Source organism: Aulonocara sp. 'chitande type north' Nkhata Bay, linkage group LG12, assembly GCF_057382095.1.
Source record: "Aulonocara sp. 'chitande type north' Nkhata Bay isolate Kocher_YH1m ecotype deep benthic linkage group LG12, A_spYH_male_GT1.1, whole genome shotgun sequence".
Lineage (NCBI taxonomy): Eukaryota > Metazoa > Chordata > Actinopteri > Cichliformes > Cichlidae > Aulonocara > Aulonocara sp. 'chitande type north' Nkhata Bay.
The window spans coordinates 26944548-26968689 of NC_141355.1; the positions used below are offsets into that span (position 1 = coordinate 26944548).

A 24142-nucleotide genomic window follows, 5' to 3' on the forward strand; every position below is an offset into this window, starting at 1 on the left:
CGTTACCCCACGTATACTACACGATGCACGATGAAGGCCAAAATCGGGCCGATCACCAAATCGGTCGCACGACTCAAAAATCGGCTCAAAATGGGCCAAAAATCGCACAGTGTAAGCCCAGCGTTAGAGCAGCAATGTTTGTTCCCCTCAGAGAAAGAAAAGAAAAAAGGCTGCAAAAGTACAGGGAGGACTGGGAAAAGGAAAACACCTGGCTGGGAAAGTGCACGATAACACCTATAAAGCGCACTGCACTGTGTGCCGGCGCACTTTTTCCATAGGCATGGTGGGCACAAGAAGAACATGAGGGGCGTGAAAGCTCGGGGAACCCTTAACCAATTTTTTGTCCACCAGGCCACGGCAGAAGCAGATATGGTATGTAAACACTGGTTTGTTGTTTAAACCCTCTGGTTAAGGTTAATATGGGCATGTGCGGTGAATATCAGCGCTATGTGGCCAGAAGTGTGATAATATCATTTATTTTGTGTAGTAAACAACTGCAAGGATGGATGATTACAACAAATAGATGAATAATACATAAAAGTAATACATAGATGAATAATGATGATGAGTTAAGGTGCGTAATCATGGGAACAAGCGGGTTTACAAACAGGAGCAGCTGATTAGCATTAGAAAAGCTGAAATAATACCTCAACTGAAGCCAGCTGTACTAAATGCACTATATGTGCACTGTTACAAGAATATTTTTCGTTCTATTGCTTTCTATTAATTTATATAATTTTAAGTTAAGCAGGACAGAGTTCTTTTAAAGAAAGATTTACTTATATTCTCAAAAGTTAAGCATGACAGGCTTCTGTTTAAGAAAGAGACCTGTTTTACTGTGTTAATGTTGTCATTTTGAGCTAAAAATAAATGGCTAAATGATCATTTGTTTCCCATATGGTCATATCACAAAGAATATGCATCTGCTTAAATCAAATTCAAGTCAAATGGTTAAAAAATAATTTCACACACACAAAAAAAGAGCTACCACACTGGGAAGGGTGAAGACAACTGGGTTGCCCGGCCCTGGCCACGAGGTGTCCCTTATTTATTTTTCAGGGAGTTGGCAACCCTATCTGTATATGTCATCATCATCATTCATTTGCTCAGTAATAAAGTGACCGAGGTATTTCACCTTTTTATGAACTTCAAGAGTTTTTTGTGCCAGTTTAAACAAAGGGAAATTTAGCTGTTTATCCTGCTTGGTTCTACATATCAAAACAGCACTTTTAGCAGCATTGTACTCAATGTCATATTGCACACCATATTCAGTACAGACATTAAGAAGATCCTGTAACCCAGCACTGCTTGGACTAAAAACAACCAGGTCATCTGCATACATAAGATGATTTATCAGTGCTTCACCTAATATACACCCAGTGTTACAGGCTCTCAGCTGTATGGACAAATCATCAACATATAAATTAAATAAAATTGGAGACAAAATCCCACCCTGTCTAACACCATTGCTGACACCAAAGGGGGCAGAAATACTGCTTCCCCATTTAACCTGCATGTTCTGATGAGCGTACCAGTAAGAGAGAATCCTCACGATGTATTGAGGAACTCCCCGTGTCTTCAATTTATCAAAAAGTTTTCTGTGGTTCACTCGATCAAAAGCCTTAGAGGCATCAATTTCAATTTATAATTATATATTTTTACCTTTTGACACCTATTTATTATTTATTGTTATTTATTTGTTATGTATTTGTATTTATTTTTAACACCGAATTTTACATTTACCAGATTTATTTATTTTTCTATATAATAATTCCTGGTCTATTTATAACATGATCCATACATTAGCTTAAAGAAAGCAGTGCAATTATCACGTACCGGAGATACAAAACTAACTATTTCCCAGAAACACCAAAGAAGACCACGTACTCATTTCCGCCTTTACGTGATGACGCAATTTTTGCCTCGTTGGAAGGTGGTTTCAGTAGGAAGCGGTCTGACGGTATACAGCGGCAGCTGAAAAAACACGAGTAGAGTAACCAAAAGACACTCGGACGCACTCACTCGAATGGTATTTCGTCTCTTGCCATCAAACGGTAAGGAAATTAATGCCAATCTTACCAGTTGTTGATGTTTCCCTGTGTTTTTAATGATACAGGGGACCACGCCCTCAGCAGAAAAAGATTATAACAGTATTATAAGGCTAATGTTAATGCTAGACCGGAATGCTGCTGATTCCTCGATGTTGGCCTAAGAAGACGTTTCCTGCCTTTTGACGATGATTACACTTTTGAGCTTCTTAAATTCATAAGCAAAAAAAAAATCACCTACGCAAACTTCTAGCTTAACTAAGTCATTTCGTTCATGTATAAAATGGCTAATATAAATATCAAAAAATTATTAGTAGTATTATTTATATTATTGAATACCAGCACCCTGCATTCGGCGCACAGCCATTTTCAAAACCTCGGCAAACTGCAGCGTTCAAACAGTCGTTTCACGATATTGGATAAACTAAAAATTATGCAGCTTATTTATTTTGACACTTGATATTGCATTCAGACCCCGTGACAAAGGCATGGGGGGCGGGGCTTACTATAGGATGAGGTCATGATAAAACCGTGGCGCTGATGCAATAAGAGGCTACTATACGTGTTACCGGCCCCTTGTCAGGGAACTACATCTGCTTTTCATATACTTACACGGCTGACATGCATTCAATACAGCTATGCACCTGCAGTCTCCGCGTGGAGGCTAAGGCAAAGTACAGAGCAGCATCCAGTGGATGGTTACTGGACCGTCACGGTGCAATGTACCAACGCTGATGTATCAGGCGCACTTTGACCTGTTATAAAAATCGTAGTATTTTGTTGGGTATCAGCACTTTTACACAGCAATCAGGGAAGGGAAGTAATGACATGAACTTTAATAAGCAAGCTAAGTCACGTGGCTACAAACCCCCAATAACAGAGAGATTCATGGGTCATTTAAAAACGGTTTGATCCATTAGAAAACATAATGATTCAATTGTAGAATTAATTGAGCCTCAATTTAAAATCATTTTAGGATCATAAAAGAAATTCCAGTAGACTTATAAAATCCTATAGAATTTTATCCTATTAAAGCCAACCATCCATACTCCCTTCTTCTGCTTATCCAGTTCAGTGGTGAGGTCAGGGTACACACTTGACAGGCTGCCAATCTGCCACAGGGCTAACACATAACCATTCACACCTGTGGCCTATTTAGAACCAGTTAACCTAACCCAAACTCCTAACTAGGTGATCGCACAACTGAACTGTAATACACTATGAACTTTGCTGTTCTCAATATTCCAGACAGTGATGTTATACTTCTGTTTTAGCAGCATAACTTCTATATACATTAAAATGTTATTATTACCAGATATTAAATATGCTATCCTCTGTATTTTGTTGTTTATCTGCAGATGTCAATAGCAGAAGATCTTCCGGACATGGATGGAGCAGACCTGTTTGGACTGCTGTTCCATGATGGAGAGAATGGATCCACTGAGCCCTTCTTTCCTGATGGGAATGGGCTCATTGAGTCATGGCTGTCTGAACAAGATGTAAGAGGAAGTTAATGTTGTTAGTGAAATTGGTTAGATGGCGGTTTAATGCATTATCTGAAGTAACTAGGTGCTAAAATGAGTCATGCTTTGGAAGCAGTAATATAAACATCTTTGAGTCTTAATACCAGATGTACTACATGGTAATACAGCTTCTTAAAGCCTAACAGTCTTATATGTATGTGTGTGTGTTTGCTTTAGAATTTAACACACCTTTGTCTCCCAGATGCTGCCAGACATGGATACTGAAGATTTTCTATCCAGCTTGTTAGATGGAGAGGACAACACGGAGACCATCTCTCCCTCCCATTCTCCACTGGGCAGCGACAGTGGCATTTCAGACGACAGCAGCTCCGGGGCTGGAAATAACAACCATGTTGGATGCCCCAGTCCTCATAGCAGTGATAGTGATGTTGTGCCCAGTCCCAGCTACTCCCAACCGAGCCCGGTGCACTCCGACCTTGCCGTGACTTATTCAGAGGCACAAACAGAAAGCTTTGAGGCCTTAACAGTCCAAGCAGATCACAGCTACTCTCTGCTGCAGAGCGGAGGGAGGGATATGGACGTGCTGCAGAGTGTGAGGGCAGAGAAGCCAGATACAGATGTCTTCATTGATCTGGGTATTTATCATTTATTGAAGAACTACTGAAACTTTAACATTTTATTTTATCTTAGAATTTCAAATCTCTTAAAAGGAACATGAGATGTGGTCTGTGTGGAATTTGTGGGGGATGGAAGATTTAAATGACTAGTCTTCCTCTCACAGATGACCTTGTGACTGAGGCGATGGAGGAGGATGTCAGCAGTGAGCTGCCTTGCACTTTGGCCATAGAGGACTCGGTACAAGATACAACAGAGTCCATCAAAGAAGACCAGGTCAGTTTCTTTTGCTATTCTTATGCCAGACCAGAAGACCAAAGAGACTGTATTTGATGTTTTCAGTGATGTTTGACACATGTTGTTAACGAGATAAGAACACACAGAAAATTTCTAAAAGAAAAACTTTGTATTTCCCTTCTTTAGTTCCAGTTTAAAGAGATTGTGCTCACTGAGGAGGAGAAGCGGCTTTTGGCAAAAGAAGGAGTAACCATTCCCCAACACATGCCCCTCACTAAGGTAATTTTCACTTCAGGTGTTTTTGATATCTCTTTAGTTACATACTTACTTTGTTGGGTGCATATTAAATTGGTCTTTCTGTGGCACAGCTGCTCAAAGCTGTTTTATACACATCGTCATCTGTCTTGTGAGCGTGGTGATTGAAAGCCTGCTCTGCTCTGCGTAACAGGCAGAGGAGAGGACTTTGAAGAGGATCAGAAGGAAGATCCGCAACAAGCAGTCTGCTCAGGAGAGCCGCAAGAAGAAGAAGGTGTATGTTGATGGACTGGAAAACAGGTGAGATACAAATGATAAATCAAAATCTTTAATATAATCTTTAATATATATTATTATTATTATTATTATATAGTCACTGACTCCAAGGATGTGGCTACATTGTTTTGTAATCAGTTTCAGAATATCTTAATTATCTAAATATTTTGACTGACTACAGTGGAACCCCGACTTACGAATACCCCAGTTACGAAGGCACTTAACGGCAATATTTCTGCCCGTGTTACGGCAAAATGCCCACGTAACAAAATCTGCTGGCTCTGATTGGCTGAGCCCAGAATGCCTTCCGAATCATGTGACAATCCCTCGGCTTTCGTACTTGTGCTTCGCTGTTCCACTTGAACGACGTATTGTTGTTGCAGTTAGCAATTAGCCTATAGCCTATTGTTCACTCAAAAGGCGCGATGGGTACTTCGACTTACGAAAACTTTCGACTTACGAAAAACCCTCGGGAACAAATTCATTTCGTAAGTGGAGGTTCCACTGTATTTCATTTTAAGCTCTCTTGTTTTAAACTTCAAGATTTTTATCAATATATTGATTCGTTTATGGCAGGACAGGATGGTATTATTGATAATGGTAGACAAGGACTTGTTTGTGTTGTTGTTGTTCTTGGCCAGATAAAATCATGGTCAATAAATTCTCTAATTGACTAAAATCAAATTAGAAGAGAAGAAAAGATTTTTAATATAGAGCAAACACTTGTGTGTCTGATTCTTGATAAATGCTAAATGATGAATTGATTTCTGTCACAGGGTGGCCATCTGCACTGCACACAACCTGGAACTACAGAAGAAAGTCCAAATGCTTCAGAAACAGAACATGTAAGAAGCCATTTCTTTGCTTCTGGGTTTTTACATAGTCGGGTCAAGCTTCTGAATCAGTTACATTGAACACGTCCTCTTGTTTTTGTTTGGTTTTTGTAAATAAACAGGTCGTTGATTGAACAACTGAGAAAACTTCAGGCTATAGTGAAGATGTCAACCATGAAGGCCAGCACAACCAGCACTTGTGTTATGGTAAATTGGCTTTTTTTTTTCTCTCAGTGTGAAGGTCTTTGTCATGCTCTGCTATTTTTCTCACTTTTTCATTGGACTTTCAGGTTTTCCTGCTCTCCTTCTGTCTGATCATCTTCCCATCAGTCAATCCGTTTGGTGGAAACACCCAAACAAAGGAGCTCTACACGCCCTCCTCAAGTGAGTTGTATATAAATATCAAGTCTGTCTTTTATTATATTTCAGCTATCCTTGCTGTACCTTAAGATATGCATGCTTTAGTTAATAAGATAGCTGATTTCATAAATGAAATTTCCGGCAGTGTCGCCTAACCTTTGTAAACTATCTTTTCAATCATGACTAACAGTCGTCTCCAGGAGCCTGCGATCACTGCCAGCTGAAAGCACAGATGCCGTATCCTCCTCTGAGGCCAAAGAAGGTTTGTTAGTTCACCAAGTAGAGGTGGATAATGTTAAAGCCATCTTTGCGGGCGGTCAGAAGAATCACACTCCTGACTACGAGAGGGTGGAACAACCTGATTCAGAAACAGGCGTCAACAGCAACTCTTCGGCAGACTTCCCGAGTCCTGCTCAGGCAGCAGAGATGAAGCAGGGGCCAGCCGGGGCATTACAGGAAGGATCCATCAATGGTGTAGTGGCGTCTGCTGTCGCATATAATGCAAAAGCTTCCAAGGACGCCTGGATAGACCGGAATCCTCCGTCTGTCATATTACAGCAGCACCGCTCTGATGAGATGTAGTAAGGACATGTTGTTCAGTATAACCAGCAGAGGGAGCTGTATTCCTAATGATTTGGGTGCCAGAGGGAACATTAATATTAAAAAAAGGGAGAAGGGAATAATGCAGTTATTCTTCCAGATATAAGATCCATCTTTTCGTCCATGCTTTTCCCTTCTGAAAGTCTTCTACTAGTTACTTTATTTGCACTTTGTTCTTGTTTCCCTTCTCCAGCGGTCAAAAGAAACTGGGGAGATATTTTCATATTTCAAAAGGACATTGCAGAGATTAAACAAATGCCTGCATTACTAGAGGGCACATGCTACTGAGTTAGCACTGAGAGTTGTCAAATTATCGTACAACATGTTGAGCTTTGCCTAAATTTGTGCATTTATTCACCAGCACAGGAATAATTGAAGTGAATGGGCAGTAGATTACTTAAAGACAGACATGAATTGATGGCCCGACTGTCACTAAATCTTGAGTGAGTTTATCTGAAAATGTCCAGCAGATCTCAGTGCTAACAAATGCTGCTTATCAGTGACTTCCCAAAAATCATACTTATCATAGCCATAGTAAATTATTATGAAAAGTAGTCTAGTCGTTTGTGCTGCAAACTAGTCAGCAACGTTTATGAAGTAGTAGAAGATAGAGTGCTTGATTCTCATAAAGCTTGATCACCGTGGTTGTTTGACCACAGTAATGCTTAAGCCATTGCAGGACATTTGGCCATTTTAAAGACTTGTAAAGTTTGTCATTATCTCCCTTGTAACAAGGGTATCCATGCTCCTTTTAATTTGTGAATGCTTTGTTTTTATGTTGTACAGTAAAGCGGCGCAAAATGTGATAAAAGAACCTGAATCCTGGACTTAACCGTTGTTGGCTAACCAACTCTGCCCCTGCGATCTTCTCTTTTATAACTTCGCTGCACAATTCTTACCTTCGTAAACTTGTCTGGAATATCTTAGCACACGATTAGCAGAATGAGGGGTTTGACTTATTTGCTCAGTAAACTTGCAGTAAATATTGCTCCAAAATGTTATGACCTGTTTTATCAGTGATGCATTTTTTATTTTTGTGTATTTTTTCTTTGTTACTGTTGGTATTGTAAATGGTATCGAGGCTACTTTTTGTTATACTTGACAGGCAATGAGATTTTAAATGTTAATCACTTTGAACAAAAAGCACTGGCATTTGGTGTAGTCCAAGAATGACATGTAAATATTAAAAAAAGTGATTGTAGCTCTTTATGTACATTTCAACACTTTATGTATAAGACATGTCTGAACAACTATAATAAACTTTTTATATGTCAGAGTAAATCATCATCCATGTCGTTGATGCAGAGATGCAGATGTGAAAAAGAAAGTATACTTTCTGAAGTCTAAGGATTTATGTCTCGGGACATCAAAAATGCAGAAAATGGATGGAAAGGTAATCATGGGAAATAAGAGGGTAGGTAGCAGCCAAGTGCTGCTAATTGCATGCAGTTGATTGACTGATCACGAGCAAGTTTGACCACTTGAGGTCATCCAGGTGTGTTTTAACACAATATCAAAGAAGAAAACCAAAAGCAATGATCTTAAAAGAGCAACTTCTGCTGCCTCTGCTGAAAGCCTCTTCTCTAAGAAACGATCGGGGTGATCGTGGCTCAAGAGTTGGGAGTTCGCCTTGTAATCGGAAGGTTGCCGGTTCGAGCCCCGGCTTGGATAGTCTCGGTCGTTGTGTCCTTGGGCAAGACACTTCACCCGTTGCCTACTGATGGTGGTCAGAGGGCCTGGTGGCGCCAGTGTCCGGCAGCCTCGCCTCTGTCAGTGCGCCCCAGGGTGGCTGTGGCTACAATGTAGCTTGCCATCACCAGTGTGTGAATGGGTGTGTGAATGGGTGGATGACTGGATATGTAAAGCGCTTTGGGGTCCTTAGGGACTAGTAAAGCGCTATATAAATACAGGCCATTTACCAGGCCATAAGAAACAACATGGCAGGACAGCCAGGGGTAATGATTTGGATATAACCACAGAACCAGTCACCTTTAAGTCACTGAGTTGGCCGTGAACTCTTTTGTATACTGAAGTACTCTAGAGACAAATCTGAGGCCACCTGACTGACAGCTATAGCTTGGATGAAACTGGGTCATGCAAAGGAATAATGGTCCCAAGCACAACAGCAAATCTACAAAAGAATGGCTGAAAAAGAAAAAAGGATAAAGGTGTTGCAGTCCAGATCCAACTACAATGACGTGGTGGGAACCTAAAGCGCAAAAAATGCCTGCAAATCTCAACAAACTGAAGCAATGTTTGTGAAGAAGATTGGGCTTAAATTCGACCACATTGATGTCAGAGGCTGATACAGAAAACAGTTATGTAAAGTCATTGCAACTAAAAATACTGAATCATACGGTGTATGTAGATTTTGGACACACACACACACACACACACACACACACAGTTAAACAGCGTAATAAGACGTGTTGTTCGTCTGAGGAAGGATTTAAATATTTTTAGAAACTGGTAAGCACCAGACTATTTTTTTAACGTCCTGATAGTAAGACTAAGACGTAAACAAGGGTTGTGAAAAAAAGCCTGCTACCAATTCTAGTCAACCCACTTACAGGAGATGGATTTATTTAATATTCTCCACTCACTCTATCCAACTTTTCTGCAGGTGTGCTGTGCAATTTTGCAGCCACATTGGCAGAGAAATGAGGACTTACAATCTCACAGTTATAAACTCTCACTGGAATTGTTTGCCACACCTTGTAACATAGTCAGGTGTTTTCCTCGAGATCACATGAGAGATATTTCTAATGTATTCTCCAGTGGGGTTTTCACAGGCACTCTGGAATTCCCCCTATTGTATAACCTTATCCAAATCGTCTGACCTGTTTATTGTTTGTCTTAACAGACCACTTTATTGATTTATATGTGAGTAAAATGTGAATTTATGCATGGGTAATCCTGTTCTAACTTTATATTATGTAAATGTACCTTTTATTATTTCTTTCTTTTTTTTTCCACTTGCAAATCTCTTGTTTTTGTATCCCCTTGCTATTCCTGCTCCATGACTGGAAAACAGTATTTGTCTGACCTCAGCTGTGTGGAGGGTAACAGCACAGAGACTGGTTGGTGACTCACCATTGTAAGGCTGGAATCATGAGTCATGTGGCTTATTCAACATGTTGAGACAAGTTGTTTAAAGGACACGCCAGCAGGTGGAGGTGTAAATCCAGATTTGTGACACAAAGCCCTCTGTTTGCTGCGGGCCAAGTTTGTTTTCATCAGTTGACTGTGTAGGCTAGATTAGGTTAAAGGTCATTCCGTTATCATGTAGGCATTTTTTTGCGTCCAAACAAATGTCAGCTTGGCTTATTATTTGACTCACCATTTAACATGAAACAGATCATGAAAACAACCTTTAACAGAGCGCGTTATTCCTGTAATTAGGCCCATTTGTGGGCACGTCTCACTTGTTAAGAAGATATTAGACCTCATAGATAGATAGGAGAAGTTGTGAAGTTGTGAGGTTTTTGGTAATTCATTCACATTCAGTGCTCATTAACTGCTCACACGTGGACAAGTTCAGACAACAACCCAGTTACATGCACGGCCTCGCTGTGGTCGCAACATCTGTCGGAAAAAAGGGACTGATGATGAATGTAAACACGTGCTTATCCCACCGATAAGATAAACTGACCAGAAAAGGCGCGGCTGCGACGCGTGGCGCTTTTTTTGGGAAGGGCCCGTGCGCATCTGTCGGGCATCTGGCGCAGGGCACTGAATAGATCTGGGTAATAAAACACGCAGGACGCACACACATACTGATCCACATCCCCCAGCGCCATGGAAAGTCCGGAGACAGGTGGAGGGATGTAGTGATGTTGTGTGGCGGAGCTGCACTTTACCTCTGTGCAGAAATGCCACGCGCCCCAGACAAACTGTTTAAGCCTTTGCTTTTTCAATAGGCGAACAAAAACTGGCGTGTGGCCATAAGCTGGTTGGTCAGTCCCACAAAACACATCGCCACCAAGAATTCTAGTCCTATTCGGGTCAGGACAGGCTTGCAGATTTTCCTTCCGGGGACATTTCGGTAACTGCTGGGCAGACTGTAAACACATGAGCACGTTGAGTAACAGGTTAGTAGGGTATGACGCGCCAAGCAGGTGCACCAGGAACCGGCTGTTTATTAAGAGCAATGGAAAGCTGCACAAGGAAAGTTCGGATAGATGATATATATAAATATTTCCCCAGTGACTCTCCAGACTGGGGAAATCCGCTACTCCGCTAAAGGATTGTTCCAGAGTTTATCACACATCAAATTAATCGTCGCTACAGTTTTAATGCGGCTCACCCACAGAAAAAAGATCTGCCAATTTTCCCTCGGCTAATCCGCACACTCAGTTCTGTTGTCACCTGTAGGATAGTCTGAATTCTTCTATGCCCACTGTGGAAAAACACGAGGCGTAATAGTTACATAATTCCAAAAACCGGGGATGTTGCTACGAAATGGTAAATAACGCCTCTGCAAACTATGATAATAATAATAAATAAAAGAGAATCTCTTAGAATGTCTGACTGTGTATGTGTGACTTATATGTTTTCTAAATATCATAAACATGTCATCGTGTCCAGGGGCAAACTGAAGCCACAGTGGTTCAAAACAAAACAATGTTGTTTGCAATGACTGTGAAAGTTCATCGTAAACATCACTTGTAGTTTTTGCCCTTAGTGGTGATGCTGGATGTTGACAAGAAAAGGAGAAATCGGGAGTGGGTGGGGGGGATTTCTTGAAAGGTTGTAATCTTGCCCCACGTGGGGTTGTCAACAAGCTCAGTTCGACTGCTCGGGGACTTTTTTTTTGCTTTCCTCACCAAAGCTTCTCTGAGCCAATGGTAGGAGACAGGATCGGAAAGACCGCCCCTTGCCGAGAAACGACGCCAAGTGCGGTATAAAGCCACCCACAGACTGTTCCGAGCTCAGAATAACGCAAGAGACTACACAGACAACTACACAGCCTTTTCTTAACACTGCAACATCCCGATCGCGCTTGGATTATAACTATGACTCTGGAAGAGATTCACGGACAAGAGAACACAATGGAAAACGCTGATAGGTGAATATTTTACTCATCGATACAACGCTATTTAAGCTCCTGGATTAAAGCGTTGTAGCTGTTATTTTTGGGGAGGGTAATGTGATCAGTGTGCTGATGATGTATTTTTCTTTGTTAAGGGTGCAAAGTGCAGGCGCAGCCCTGGAGGAGCTGCTGATCGCTGCTAAGAAGCAGGACTACCTGACAGTTGGAGTTTACGAATCTGCCAAAGTCATGAATGTGTAAGTATTGCATTTCGTGCCACTTTCAGTTACATTTGCCCTTTAAAAAACAGAAAAGAAAAAAAAAGTCGAGCACACGCACAGCAGGATATGCGCTAATCACCTTGTCTTTCCTACAGTGACCCAGACAGCGTGGCGTTCTGCATTCTCGCCACCGATGAGGAATACGAGTGTGACATTGCTCTTCAGATCCACTTCACTCTCATCCAGGCTTTCTGCTTTGACAACGACATCAACGTGGTGCGTGTCAATGATATCGACCGCCTGGCCGACCTCGTGGGTGCCGATGAAACCGGCGAGCCCAAAGACGCACACTGCATTCTTGTCACGGTACGTTCCCACTCAGTTAGGAGCTGGTAGCCAGTGAATCATACATGCATCACTACCGTGTCTGACTTTCTTTGCATGTCTTGTAGGTGTTGCCACTTTTGTGACTCTAAATATCTCCCTCTTTTACAATTACAGAGCCCTAGTGCAAACCCATGGAAAGACCCTGCTCTGGACAAGCTGAGTGTATTCTGTGAGGAAAGGCGCAGTGTGTATGACTGGGTGCCCACTATCACACTCCCAGAGCGCTGAAGTGACACCCCCCTGAAGTTGCTTCACATGATTATGATGATGATGAAAAGAAAGTCAAGGAGCTGAGCTTCAGCTGGGGGCCTCATGCCTTTCTGCCTCACATGTCTGGATTAAGAGGCTGTGGCTGTAACTCCCCCCTTCTGCAAGAGCACACTCTTCCAGTGCATCCTGGGTGAGCCCGTTGGTTCTGGATTACCCTGTGCAAGGGTTCAGACCTCATGTGTGAACTTGTTCAGGTGTATGTGGAGTGGACAGAACGCCTGATGGACACTGAGAATGGAGCTGGACTGTACTGCATAGTACCTTAAAGATGGCAAATGGTAACCCAGTGACTGCCCTTTAACAGACTGGCGGGACTAAGCAGAGAAGGTCACAGAGAGCGATACTGTGCAAGAGATGGACTTAAGAAAGTGGACTGGACTCGTCAGAGGGGAACAAGTCAGGTGCAGATTCAGAAGAAGGTGTCTGAAAGTGTCTAAACAAAGGACTTTTCTTTATGAGTGCAGCTGTCAGGAAGTTCTTGGAATAAGCAGAAACTGCTTGCAAATCCTGATGTAAAGCTGACACTTTTTTAATGGACTATTCAGTTTTCTTTCACATATGCAGACAGAGCAATGCAGTATTGATTTGTGTTGTACTGACTTGAAATGCTTTGTGAATAAACATTTGGAATCAAACTCATCTTCTCAGAAATCTAATTTTCTCCTTTACATTTAGCTACACAGACATTAACTAACACCTAGGGTGCCACATAATGTGGGGCGTCATGGCAGACTGCAGTGATGCAGAGGTATCAGGAAAGTGTGGTGCTACTGGTTACAACTCTGCTTCACAAGAAGCTAATCGCACAATGTGGGTGGAAGGAAAGTAAAGATCAAATGATTAGGTGGCTGAGAGGGAGAGAGTAAATGAAGAAAAGGGAAGCTAAAAGTTATAATGTAATGATGATTGAGATGTGGGTTTTTTGCAGGCACTGACCTTTTACTGCTGATACACTAGCTGCCTTATAGCACAGTGCACAATTACTTAGGCTGGAACTGAAGCCTGTGTGTGCGTGTGTGGCTAACTAATAGGTCAGTAGACAGTGGAGTTAGTTGTAGTTTTGTACATTCAAACAAATTTGTTACAAATTAATTTAACATCACTCTTCTCATGCTTGATTTTGATTTTAAAAAAGTCAATTTTCAACAACGTAGAACTTATGCATAATACACGGTAACAAATCTAGGGAAGGTCTTCCTATTCCTGCAGCCACGTGCACACACAGCCACGTGCACATTGAAAATTACCGAGATGAGAGCTGCAGCTGAATGAGGGTCAGCAGATCAGCAACGGCAGGTATGGGGAAGTGTGTGAGTGCTGCGGTCAGCTCAGAGCTCAAGCTGACAGTAAAAGGTAGCCCACATCAAAGAGAAACCAGACTTCAGAGGAACTCATTTCGATTTTCTTGGCAGCAACTCAGTCGCCAGCCAACCGCTGGTCATTCTCTGCATGTGTACTTGCATGAACACACAGGTGCACACAAGGCATGAAGCAAAACAGGCTACTGCATGTGCACAATCTTGCACAAAGTTGTGCTCAAGATCATGCATAGCACACATGCACACACAACCAAAGGATGCTGTGTTAGACAGATGTCAGGTGATTGCTCAGTGTTCTCAGAACAGAGGAAGGTTCACTCAGTCAGAATTAAAGAAGAAAAAAGAATGCAGGCTTGTATCTGGGGGACTTTCCATGGGCTTTAATATCTGCACTAGTAGGCATATGGGAGACATGGGAGAAATTACCATAAATGCTAAATGATAAAAACTAGTCATTTTATTGCATGTGCTGTCAAAACTGTAGATTGGGACTTAACAGGCTTGTGGGACAACAATATGAAGACTAATGTGGTTGGTGATCACTTGTTGTCTGTGGTTGGTGTGCATTGGATTCTGTGATTAAACATGAAACCTAATCATATCTGAGTGAGAAATGATTGTCCCTACCTATAAAAGTCCCAGCCAAGTCACAGGTCAGACGAGGAAACATGTAAAACATTTAGAAAATAATGACAGAGCCCTGAAAAAATAATTCCATTTTTTTCTTTATTTTGCACACCTTTCCAAAAGCCTCCAAAAGATTTGAGGCTTTTTGTCCAAACAGGTCAGTGTTCTTTGTGGAGCCCTCTTTGTTTTCTGCAATGAAAAAAAAAAAAAAAAGCCGTAGCAACAGCAGACACAGTTGTGTCTAATCTTGACCTGTTTTTGCAAAAAGCAATATTTAATGCCCCAGATAAGACCTATTTTATCAAGAATATAAATGTTGGCCTGAGTAAACAAAGTGTTGTGTTCGTATAGCAGTCACAATTAAGCACTTGGAGCATTGTTGACTAAATCCTTGACCTAGTTTAGATAGAAGTTGGTATAGATCTGATTTTTCTTTGTGCTCTCTAAAACATGCAAGTATGCCTATCTCAGGCCTATATACAGCAATAAACATGCCTATATTATGCATAATATAGGCCTAATTCCTTCAACTCATACAAGCACTATGCAAGACTAGAAAACAGCGACATGCTTGTATTTATTCTGCATTCCTTTTGGGTACAGGTATAATATGTGCTACAAGAGAACAAAAAAACTAGCTGCTGGAAAGGACTTCTTGTCTCTCCTGCTGCTATTTGCACGATAGTAACAAACATCTTCTCCCTGTGTTGGCTGGGGTGCCAAAAGCCTGGAGCAACAGTCCAGACTGCTGAGGCAGCCGACTGTCTGCACAGAGTCTGAGCCAGAGATCTAGAGCCACGATAGACTGAAAGTGAGGCAATGAGACCAGACAGATGTAGTCTAACTCGGGAATATTAGTGTTTTCAGCTGTGACACAGAAAATGGTAAACAGAGTAGTTTGAGTAGTAGTTTGCTTTTTAAATTATTTTAATTCCAGTAAGACTATTCACTGGACTTATTCTACACGAGGGCACAACACTTAGCCAGGAAAGACATTTTCTCTACCTGAAACTTTTAATGCTTTTTCCAAATGTTACAAATTCCACCTTGCACTGTAAGTAGAATAAAAATGTCACATGTGTGTTTAATCTGTCCAAAAAGCTATGCACAGGACTTTTTCTGGGTCATTCCCCACAATGGCAAAACTCTAGATGCATTTTATGAAGCATAAAGCTTCAGATTGAATTGAGGTATAAAACAGTTCTATGATTTTATAACCAGCTCTCAGCAAAACAGTGCACTAGCTAAAATGGAAAGCTACTGTTTTTGAATGTGAGCTGTATTTGAAAGCAGAATTATTTCGAGATAATCTTTCCAATTTAGAAACAATTCCTAAACTGATGAACAGAGATGGGCAGTAACGCGTTACTTGTAACACGTTACTGTAATCCGATTACTTTTTTCAAGTAACGAGTAAAGTAAGGGATTACTATTGCAAAAACGGTAATTAGACTACCGTTACTTTCCCGTAGGAACGCCGCGTTACTGCGTTACTAAAGCCGTGATTTTTTTTGCGAGAATGTCTCATGACAGTGACGTAAGCAAGTGCGACGTTTGTGAAAACAGCTGTGTGCAGATCAACAATGGATAATATATCGAGTGCGGGAGAGAGTATGAGCATGCAGCGTTTATTAAAGCGTGGAAGTACTGACCTTACTTTGAGTTTGATTCTGTAAAAAGTGACAAAAACATTAGTGTCCGTTGTGCGTGGGAAGAAAACTTATTTTTACAGTGAAAAAAACCCCTAAACTTCCGAGCAAGCACCGAGTGCACTATGACATAATGGGAAATTCACAGAGAAACTCGCGGATTCTTCCACTGACCGCTGCGGCACACCTGCACCAGGGTAAACCTCCGCCTACCCTACTCCTGCTTTACAGGTGAAAAGAGAGCAAAAGGACCGCTGAGTCTTTGACTTTATTTATTTTCTGCTGTGTTTTACTTGCATCTATTTGAAAAAGTGAGTGTAAACACACACAAAAAAATATTTTATGTGCTGGAATGTGCAGAAAATAGCTTTAAATATTAAACAAATTTCTTCCAATCAGAGAATGTTGCATATAATTAAATTTTTGCTTGATGCATAACGTTAAAAGATTCAAACTAATAAAACAAGTTTTAAAAAGGGACTTTTCCATTTGATTACATTTTGTATGATGGATTATACAGAAAAAGTAGAATTGGGCTGAAAGATCTATCACTTTATCACCTATTCAGGTTGTAAATCGTGTTTTTAAAAAGTAACTAAGTAACTAAGTAATTAATTACTTTTGAAAATAAGTAATCAGTAAAGTAATGGGATTACTTTTTGGGGGAAGTAATCCCGTTACTTTACTGATTACTTATTTTCAAGTAACTTGACCAACACTGCTGATGAATCTCCTTTATTTGACACTGACCCACTTGAACAAGACTGGCAGTTGGTAACGTGATAACCTTTTGTTCATCCATCCATTTTCTTCTGCTTGTCCAATTCAGGGTCACAGTGGGGCTGGAGCCTATCCCAGCTGCCACGGGGCCAGAGGCTGGGTACATCCTGGTCAGGTCACCAATCTATCACACATAGAGACAAAATACCATTCACACTCACAACTGAGGCTAATTCAGAATCAACAGTTAATTTAATGTGCAAGTTTTTTGGCTGGGGGAGGTTGAATTACCCAGAAAGTAACTCCACACGGAAAGGCCCCAAGCTGGCTGGTGGATTTGACCCCAGAACCTTTTAGTTTTAAAGCAACAGTTATAACCACTGCATGACTGTTCAGCTGAAAATGTGAAAATGTGATGATGCTAACAGGGCCTTGCTTTCACCTGGCTAAAAGAAGAACAGTGTGTTGTGCTGTGATGTCAAAATATCTAAATGCTGCTTTTTTGCCTGGGGAAATGTTTTGCCATCCTGGGATACCCCAAACATTTGCAGGCTTATGGTTCAACTGTAAATATTCTGCCCTTCTCAGAGTCATTACTTTAACGGCTAACTCTCATATTCCTGCTTCAGTCCACTTACAGTAACCGCAGCAAGATGAGATTACGCAGCGAGCCGGCAGGCAGCATCCCCTCTCACCCCACCCTACCCATCTCCAGCTCTCTTGCTCGCGCTTGGCCAGATATGGTACCATGAGATCACGGCCCAGCTGGCCCTGGCAGGCTGCGGAGAGAGATAGCTAGGCTGACTGCTGGTGTTGGGTGTCTCTAATCTAAGTACGGGGTGTGTGTGCCACTCACTGGAGAGATGAGCTGCACCCTATCTACTTCTGCAGTTCACTGTTTCTCACCATGAGCTCATTCCACAGAAGTTATGTGATGAACCGGCACAACATGCAACTTTCAGAAGGCCTTAGATTGACAGCGCAGGGAATTTCACATTGCTGTGGTGGCCAAGGTGATTCCATAACAACAATATGTAAACACACTTTGGCTCCTGTTTGTGAAGAGTCACTATCAGTCTGTTAGTATGATATCACTCTGGTGGTTTTGAGGTTTCAGTCAGGCTGGGGTAGCTGTAAATGTCGAAGCGCTCACATGCTCACACCTGAGCCGGTGGGATGACCGCACCACAGCGACAGGGATGAGATCACATGACATAAACCTCTCAGTTGAGCGGTAATGATCGCACTTATCTTTCAGCAGAGCCTATAATCACACTGGGCAAAACAGCTGTGTGTAAGCAAAGGGGAGGGTGACCAGGTTAGAAGCACACCCACACAAACACACACCTGCCCTACACTTTAAAGATCCACTGTGTCCCTTTGGGGGGTAGAGTGACACACACACACATACAGCAGGTCATTGCAGATGAGCTCATGATACGAACTTAACTACTGTTAATATCAAATACCACACTTAAGTCTCTGGTGAAAGCCAAGGAGACCTTTCTCTCTCTTTTTTAATATATCAGCTGAGCAGAGATAATTATTTTTTTAATTTAGAAGTGAATCCATCCACTACCCACCATTTGCACAGGATGCAGTCGTTTGGATGTTTGTTTTCAAATTGGTATGTCTGCAATTGCCTTGGGATTGCATCAGGGTGTTTGTTCAGTAGCAACTGAATGGATTGACTGGATGAAATCTGTAACTTCTGAGTGAAATATCTATAACATTAGCTCTCATTGCTTGTTTTGCTGTTTTCCCAGGGTTCCTAAAAAATATATTATATAACTCATGACACCAGTGACCTCATGCAGTTAAATTTAGATCACATGATCCAAGTGCCAAATTTCTAATGTGATCGTGCCTGAAGTGATTTTTTTTTCCACAACTAATATTTGACATTTGTGAAAATACTTTAAGGTGAGTGTATGTAAGCTCCAAATACACAAATACAGGAGATCCAAACATACAACAAGCGTTATGATGCCAAATCCATTGATCAGATGAGACTGCGGGTTTTGGCTTGCCTCTTTATATAAACTACAATAAGTACAAGTGACAAAGGCAATCTCAGGACAACTGAAACAGCTTACGGTCTTATAGTCTCATCTGGTTTCATCAGACAAAGCAGGGGACATAAGAGGAAAAGAGAAGAATAGAAAATGAAAGCAAGCAAAAGGAGACAAATATAGCACAAAATGCCATTAAACAAGGACTCTAGGTTAATTATTCATTCAAGAAAATAGAATTTAATGAATGCAAGAATGTATCTTCTTTATCACTCAAACTTTTTCCTCTTATCCCTGCTCTGCCTCTAAATTCCTTTCATATTTTCTGGTTTACTCTAGCTGCCAGTCTGGCTAAGGTGGGGCAATGCTAAGTAATTTTCTAAATATGGGGAGAAGACTGTAACCTCACTGGGGCTGACACATTACTGACATTGCTGAGCTTATCGTTCCAGAAACACATGTACTCCGAGCCATGCCAGGAATCCCCTCTCAGAGCCCACAATCCTCAAGTAGAGCAGCGGGCCGGAAGGCACGGCCATAGAAGTGCAGCCAGGAGGAGGAGAAATGGGCTAACACTGCTGTCTGCAAAAATACAGGCAGACATTCAGACACACAAATAAAATGTGGGGAAGTTGCAAGCTATTTGCTCATCCCATGATAGAATTTCTGCTCCGTCCTGGCATGCAGAAAGGGCAGACAGGGTGATCAGGTTGACTCAAGGATAAATAAAAAAATGTGCATAAAAACAATTAGATGGATACATAGCATAGACAGATTTCAAATTCCATTATGCTGATGTTGAATATTTCAGGACTTACAGTGTCATGTGTGACATTCTCATGCATGGAGATTGTTTAAGTCGAGTGCACGGGAAGACATAGTCCACTGAGCATTAATTGTTTAGTTATATCACAGTTCTGTGGAAGCATTAAAAAAAGGAAAATGAAATGACAGACATGCTGCTATTTTGAGTGTGTTCATGTTGTTTTAGTGCAGGCATACTGGGGAATGGGTTAAAGCACAGAGCACAGAGTAAACAGTGTGACAGACTGCCCCTCTACTTTTAGCACACGTGCTAATTAAAGGACTTAAAAGAGAGGCCGAGCCAGCCACACTGCCTGCCCTGACACAGAGAGAACAAGACTGCAAGGGGAAGAATAGAAAAGATGGCAGAAGACAGAGGACACAGACAGAAGACCAAGAAGCAAAGGAAAGGGCAAAGGAGAATCCCTAATGGCAGCCTTGTTTGCTTTGGCTGTGCCGTCACTCGATTACGGTTCAGGGTTATTAGGAGAGTGATGATGCAGCCGCTCACTATCGCGATACCTTCCTCCTTGTGCACAAACAAGTAGACTTTCTTTGAAAGAGTGTCTCTCTTTCAACGAAGTACACACATAGGAATGCATAACAAGAAAAGCACACGGTTAAACATTAAATTTGACCACAACATGTTTTCAGATTTCCTACATGCATGTGGGGCTCCGATGTTGTTTTAGGAGTTAAAAAAATGCTCCTTGAACCACTGAGCTATTGCATAATAGCATTAGATCTGCCCTGACCGACAATGTTCTTGGCAACATATCTTATCAAATGCTTTACCAACAGCCTCAGAACACTCACTGCCAGATTAAAATAAACAGTAGCTGCTTGGATGTTCATGCGCTTTGTCTCAACAAATAAGTGGAAAAAAGAGAAATGATCAGTGCTTTTTTTTTTTTTAAACACCAATGAGCAAAAGCACTCAGAGAAGTTAAAGTTGGAGTCTCCTTCATGCATGAAGAGCATTTAAAAGTTTGCATGCTGTAGCTTCATGTGCTGCATTTCAATTTGGAATTCCTCCCAGAGGATGACTTGAAAGTCCAATTAGAATTTTGCACAGAGCACAAAAGGAGAAAGATGTGTTTTTCAAGGACTTTTCAAGGGAGTGATGCAATTGCCCCTCTTCCTTACACTAGGGCTTTTTTTCATAGCAACATATCATACTTAACCTGGTAACACAGTGAGGGCGCATGGCAACAGTGGTTCAATTTATCCCTCCTCCTCACCCATACCCTCCTGTCTACTGTACATTATTTTCAGCAGTTGTCAAACTTATACTTTTAGATCTAAACAAGTCCGGTGTTTATGTGGGTGCACTGTTACTGATGAAAAACAAAAATAAGCTTTTTGTTTTTGCCGGTGTCACTTAATCTGTGGGGATGTATGGGCAGGCAGAGGGAGAACAGGAGAAAAGGGGAAGGGGGAAGGGGATGTGCTCCCGGGCCCAAGAAGAAGCCAATAGGAGAACAGGATTAGCTGGAGGTAGGCATAAACATGAGTTGTTGCTGTTGGTAACAGAAATCTGATTGGCTGTTGAGGGCTCTTGCACAATGGGATAGGTGTTTCAGTGTTGGGGTATTTTGATCACTGTTATGAATGTGTTTATCTGCTGTTATGCTCTTTAATAACCTTGTTATTATTCCCCCTTCTGTTTTCACTTACCAAGGAGGAGTTTTTTCATCTGACGTGTTACGTATCAGGGCTAATCTGATGAACTTTGGCTACCTTTACTTGCAGGCCTGAAGAAAAAAACAGACACACACACACAGAGACACACATTTTTATGCTATCTAGACTGCAGAAGTAAACACACACAGCAAGGCTGGACATCCCGTAAAACACCACAAGGGGAGGGGAACATGTGACACCAGGTTGTGGAGACAGGTTGGTGTCCTAGTGCATGATGCACCTGCACCTGCTTTGCCACACTGACGTAAGACAGTTGTTTACATGGACCAGACCTCATACATATGGACAAATAATTTAATCCAAACTCTCATAACTTGTTTTTCAGCGTGTTTTGTGAATTTTCATAACCCGGCATCGTGACACCATGTACGAGCCTTCAAATACTTAAAGTGCTCAAAGTCAAGAAAATAACATGTAATCCCAGAGGTCAGCTGCACTGTGTGCACACAGTCACACGCTGTTTACAACAGAGTGAGGACGAGCTCAGAGCGCTGCACATGTCACCTTTGTTTACATGCGCTTCCTTCCTGAAAGGGGTGGCGCCACACTCACACACACAAGCAGTATTCCAGTGTTGCTTTGGAAACAGAGCTCCAACAGCAGCCAATAGGAGGGGAGGGATTATGACTGTGTGTGTGTGTGTGTGTGTGTGTGTGTGTGTGTGTGTGTGTGTGTGTGTGTGTGTGTGTGTGTGTGTGTGTGTGAGAATTAATCAAACAGCGCTATCAATCAGGCAACGTGTTGACAGGGGAAGATTTTTTTTAATCAGGTCTTTCAAGAAGGAATAAACACAGGGCAATAATGCCAGGCTCAAGCAGACACGCGACTAATCCAATTAAAGATCAACAGTTTAATTTGCAAGTGGAGAATTATGAGGAGTGTGTGTATCTGCCCGTGTATCCGTAAGACTATTTGTGTATGAGGCAAAGTTTTCTGCACTTTCATTTCTTGCTGAATATATTTATGAATGAGCAGCTGTCACAGCCACTGTGGCATGCCCAGTACATGTTTTTTTCCCTGTTTGTGGACATGTGTACATGCACGTGTGGTCATGTGTATTTTATACAGCTGTTATTGTTATGAGTGATTAATTGCTTGTGCTGGCACCTGTTTAGGGTCCTTTACCATAAGGATGTTTCGGTCTTCCTGTTCGCACTGAGTTTATCAGTGTGGACCATAATAACACACAATAACAGAAGCTTTGCTATCTACTGTGTTATAAAATATGATTAACTCACACACTAGTATGTAAACATAAACTCGTGCCATGTGCACTTTGATAAAAACTCCAATCCCTTTTAATATTTAACATCTCTTACAGCTTATTCTCTTGCGGTTGCATAAAAACATGCACACATCGTGACTGATGTTCAAAGACTGTAGGTTGAGTGAGTTTGACCGTGTGATTAGCTTGTTTGGGTAAGCTGCAAACAAAATGAACTTTTTGGGATTAATAAAGTTACCTGAATATGAGTGCAAATATACACAAATGCATGCTGTAAAATGCGAATCGGAGAAAAAAAATGGAAAAGAAATAAAACCCTGCAACGTGAAAATAAACCAGTATCACTGTCACTTCCGGGGTAACAATGGTAGTAGATCTTATTACCTTCAGTCAAAATTACTCTAAATTCATTAAGTGAGATGAGCTCGCCGAGATGTAGCTGATTTTGCTGCTGATTCCGAGGGGAGAGAGTGGCATAATTAAATTCCCCTTTTCCCCCAGTTCATTTCAGGCTTTAGGAAAACATAGGAGGAATATGTCTTGGGAGCAAAATAAAATAACAGCCCACATTTTTTGACAGATGTAGGTCTTTAAGTAAGATGGGCGCAAACTAAGAATAGCTGTGTAAATAACAATGTTCCAGTGGTCTAGTCTGCAGAAGGACTAAAGCGAGCATCCAAGCAGTGCACACAATGAACAATAGTGGGGAAAAGCTTTAATATTTGTGATTGATTCGGGTGTGTATTTATATGTAAAATGCATTTTGTTATTTAGATCTTAATTTGTTTAGCTGTAGAAGGGACTACCCTTTATCTGTGGATATTTTCATGTATTTGCAAAGGTGTAGGGAAAACAAAGAGTAATTCTGGTGCATGTGTGTGAGAGTGAGAACTGTTACAGAGTAACCCATGTGTTACCTACCACACAGGATGCAGCTGCAGCAAGTGAACAATAGCTTCTTCACAGTGTGGGATTGTGAATGTCTCTGTGTGTGAGACTTTACTGATCAGTTCCTTAAAACAGAGCTTCTTTGTCATTTCTGTCTATCCTCTTTTCCTTATGTGTACCCTGGATGTAACCTTAAGGCATAAGGAAGGTAATCTAATCAGTAACCTACTGTTTCTTTTTTCTTTGCACCAACCACCCGCAAAACATGCAAGTGCAGTCATGTTTGCCTAATCACTGCAAAACAGGGATGTAGTAAGTGAGTGACGGTTCATCTAAAGCTGCAATATGGACAGACCAAAGTAATGCTTGATTCATCCCCCCGCTGGGAGGTGAAATAAGTTTGAGATCAGCCTTCTGGGGCTTCAGTGTCTTGCATAAGGCTATTTTTGAAGCGTGAATTACTTCACAATGAAAACAGCGGATTTACAGCAAAATCCCAATAAAAGGAGATTTAAGTATGTTAACTTAATCTGTTTAAAAAGGGATCCAAATAACACTCTGCATTTAATATAAATC

General features: G+C 41.4%; 2 protein-coding genes across 2 annotated transcripts; both read left to right on the top strand.

Moving 5' to 3' along the window:
- The first annotated feature begins 1912 nt into the window (after nt 1-1912).
- creb3l3l (cAMP responsive element binding protein 3-like 3 like) lies at nt 1913-7989 on the top strand. The gene is made up of 10 exons (XM_086314712.1): nt 1913-2054; nt 3407-3547; nt 3774-4167; nt 4314-4423; nt 4571-4663; nt 4833-4939; nt 5692-5760; nt 5871-5955; nt 6039-6132; nt 6299-7989. The coding sequence occupies exons 2-10, from the start codon at nt 3407-3409 to the stop codon at nt 6688-6690; spliced, it is 1485 nt and encodes a 494-aa protein (XP_086170838.1). The 5' UTR covers nt 1913-2054; the 3' UTR covers nt 6691-7989.
- Nucleotides 7990-11623: 3634 nt separating this feature from the next.
- gadd45ga (growth arrest and DNA-damage-inducible, gamma a) lies at nt 11624-13253 on the top strand. Its single transcript, XM_086314713.1, has 4 exons — nt 11624-11776; nt 11896-11997; nt 12117-12327; nt 12463-13253. Exons 1-4 carry the CDS (start codon nt 11724-11726, stop codon nt 12574-12576), a joined length of 480 nt encoding a protein of 159 aa, XP_086170839.1. The 5' UTR covers nt 11624-11723; the 3' UTR covers nt 12577-13253.
- The last annotated feature ends 10889 nt before the right edge of the window (nt 13254-24142 follow it).

Excerpts from the sequence above, each read along its gene's own strand:
- gadd45ga (XM_086314713.1), top strand. The coding sequence starts at position 11,724 with ATGACTCTGGAAGAGATTCACGGACAAGAGAACACAATGGAAAACGCT. Across the intron at positions 11,998-12,116 it reads TCTGCCAAAGTCATGAATGT|TGACCCAGACAGCGTGGCGT; the intron begins GTAAGTATTGCA and ends TCTTTCCTACAG. Across the intron at positions 12,328-12,462 it reads CACACTGCATTCTTGTCACG|AGCCCTAGTGCAAACCCATG; the intron begins GTACGTTCCCAC and ends TTACAATTACAG.
- creb3l3l (XM_086314712.1), top strand. The coding sequence starts at position 3,407 with ATGTCAATAGCAGAAGATCTTCCGGACATGGATGGAGCAGACCTGTTT. Across the intron at positions 4,424-4,570 it reads AGTCCATCAAAGAAGACCAG|TTCCAGTTTAAAGAGATTGT; the intron begins GTCAGTTTCTTT and ends TCCCTTCTTTAG. Across the intron at positions 5,956-6,038 it reads CAACCAGCACTTGTGTTATG|GTTTTCCTGCTCTCCTTCTG; the intron begins GTAAATTGGCTT and ends TTGGACTTTCAG.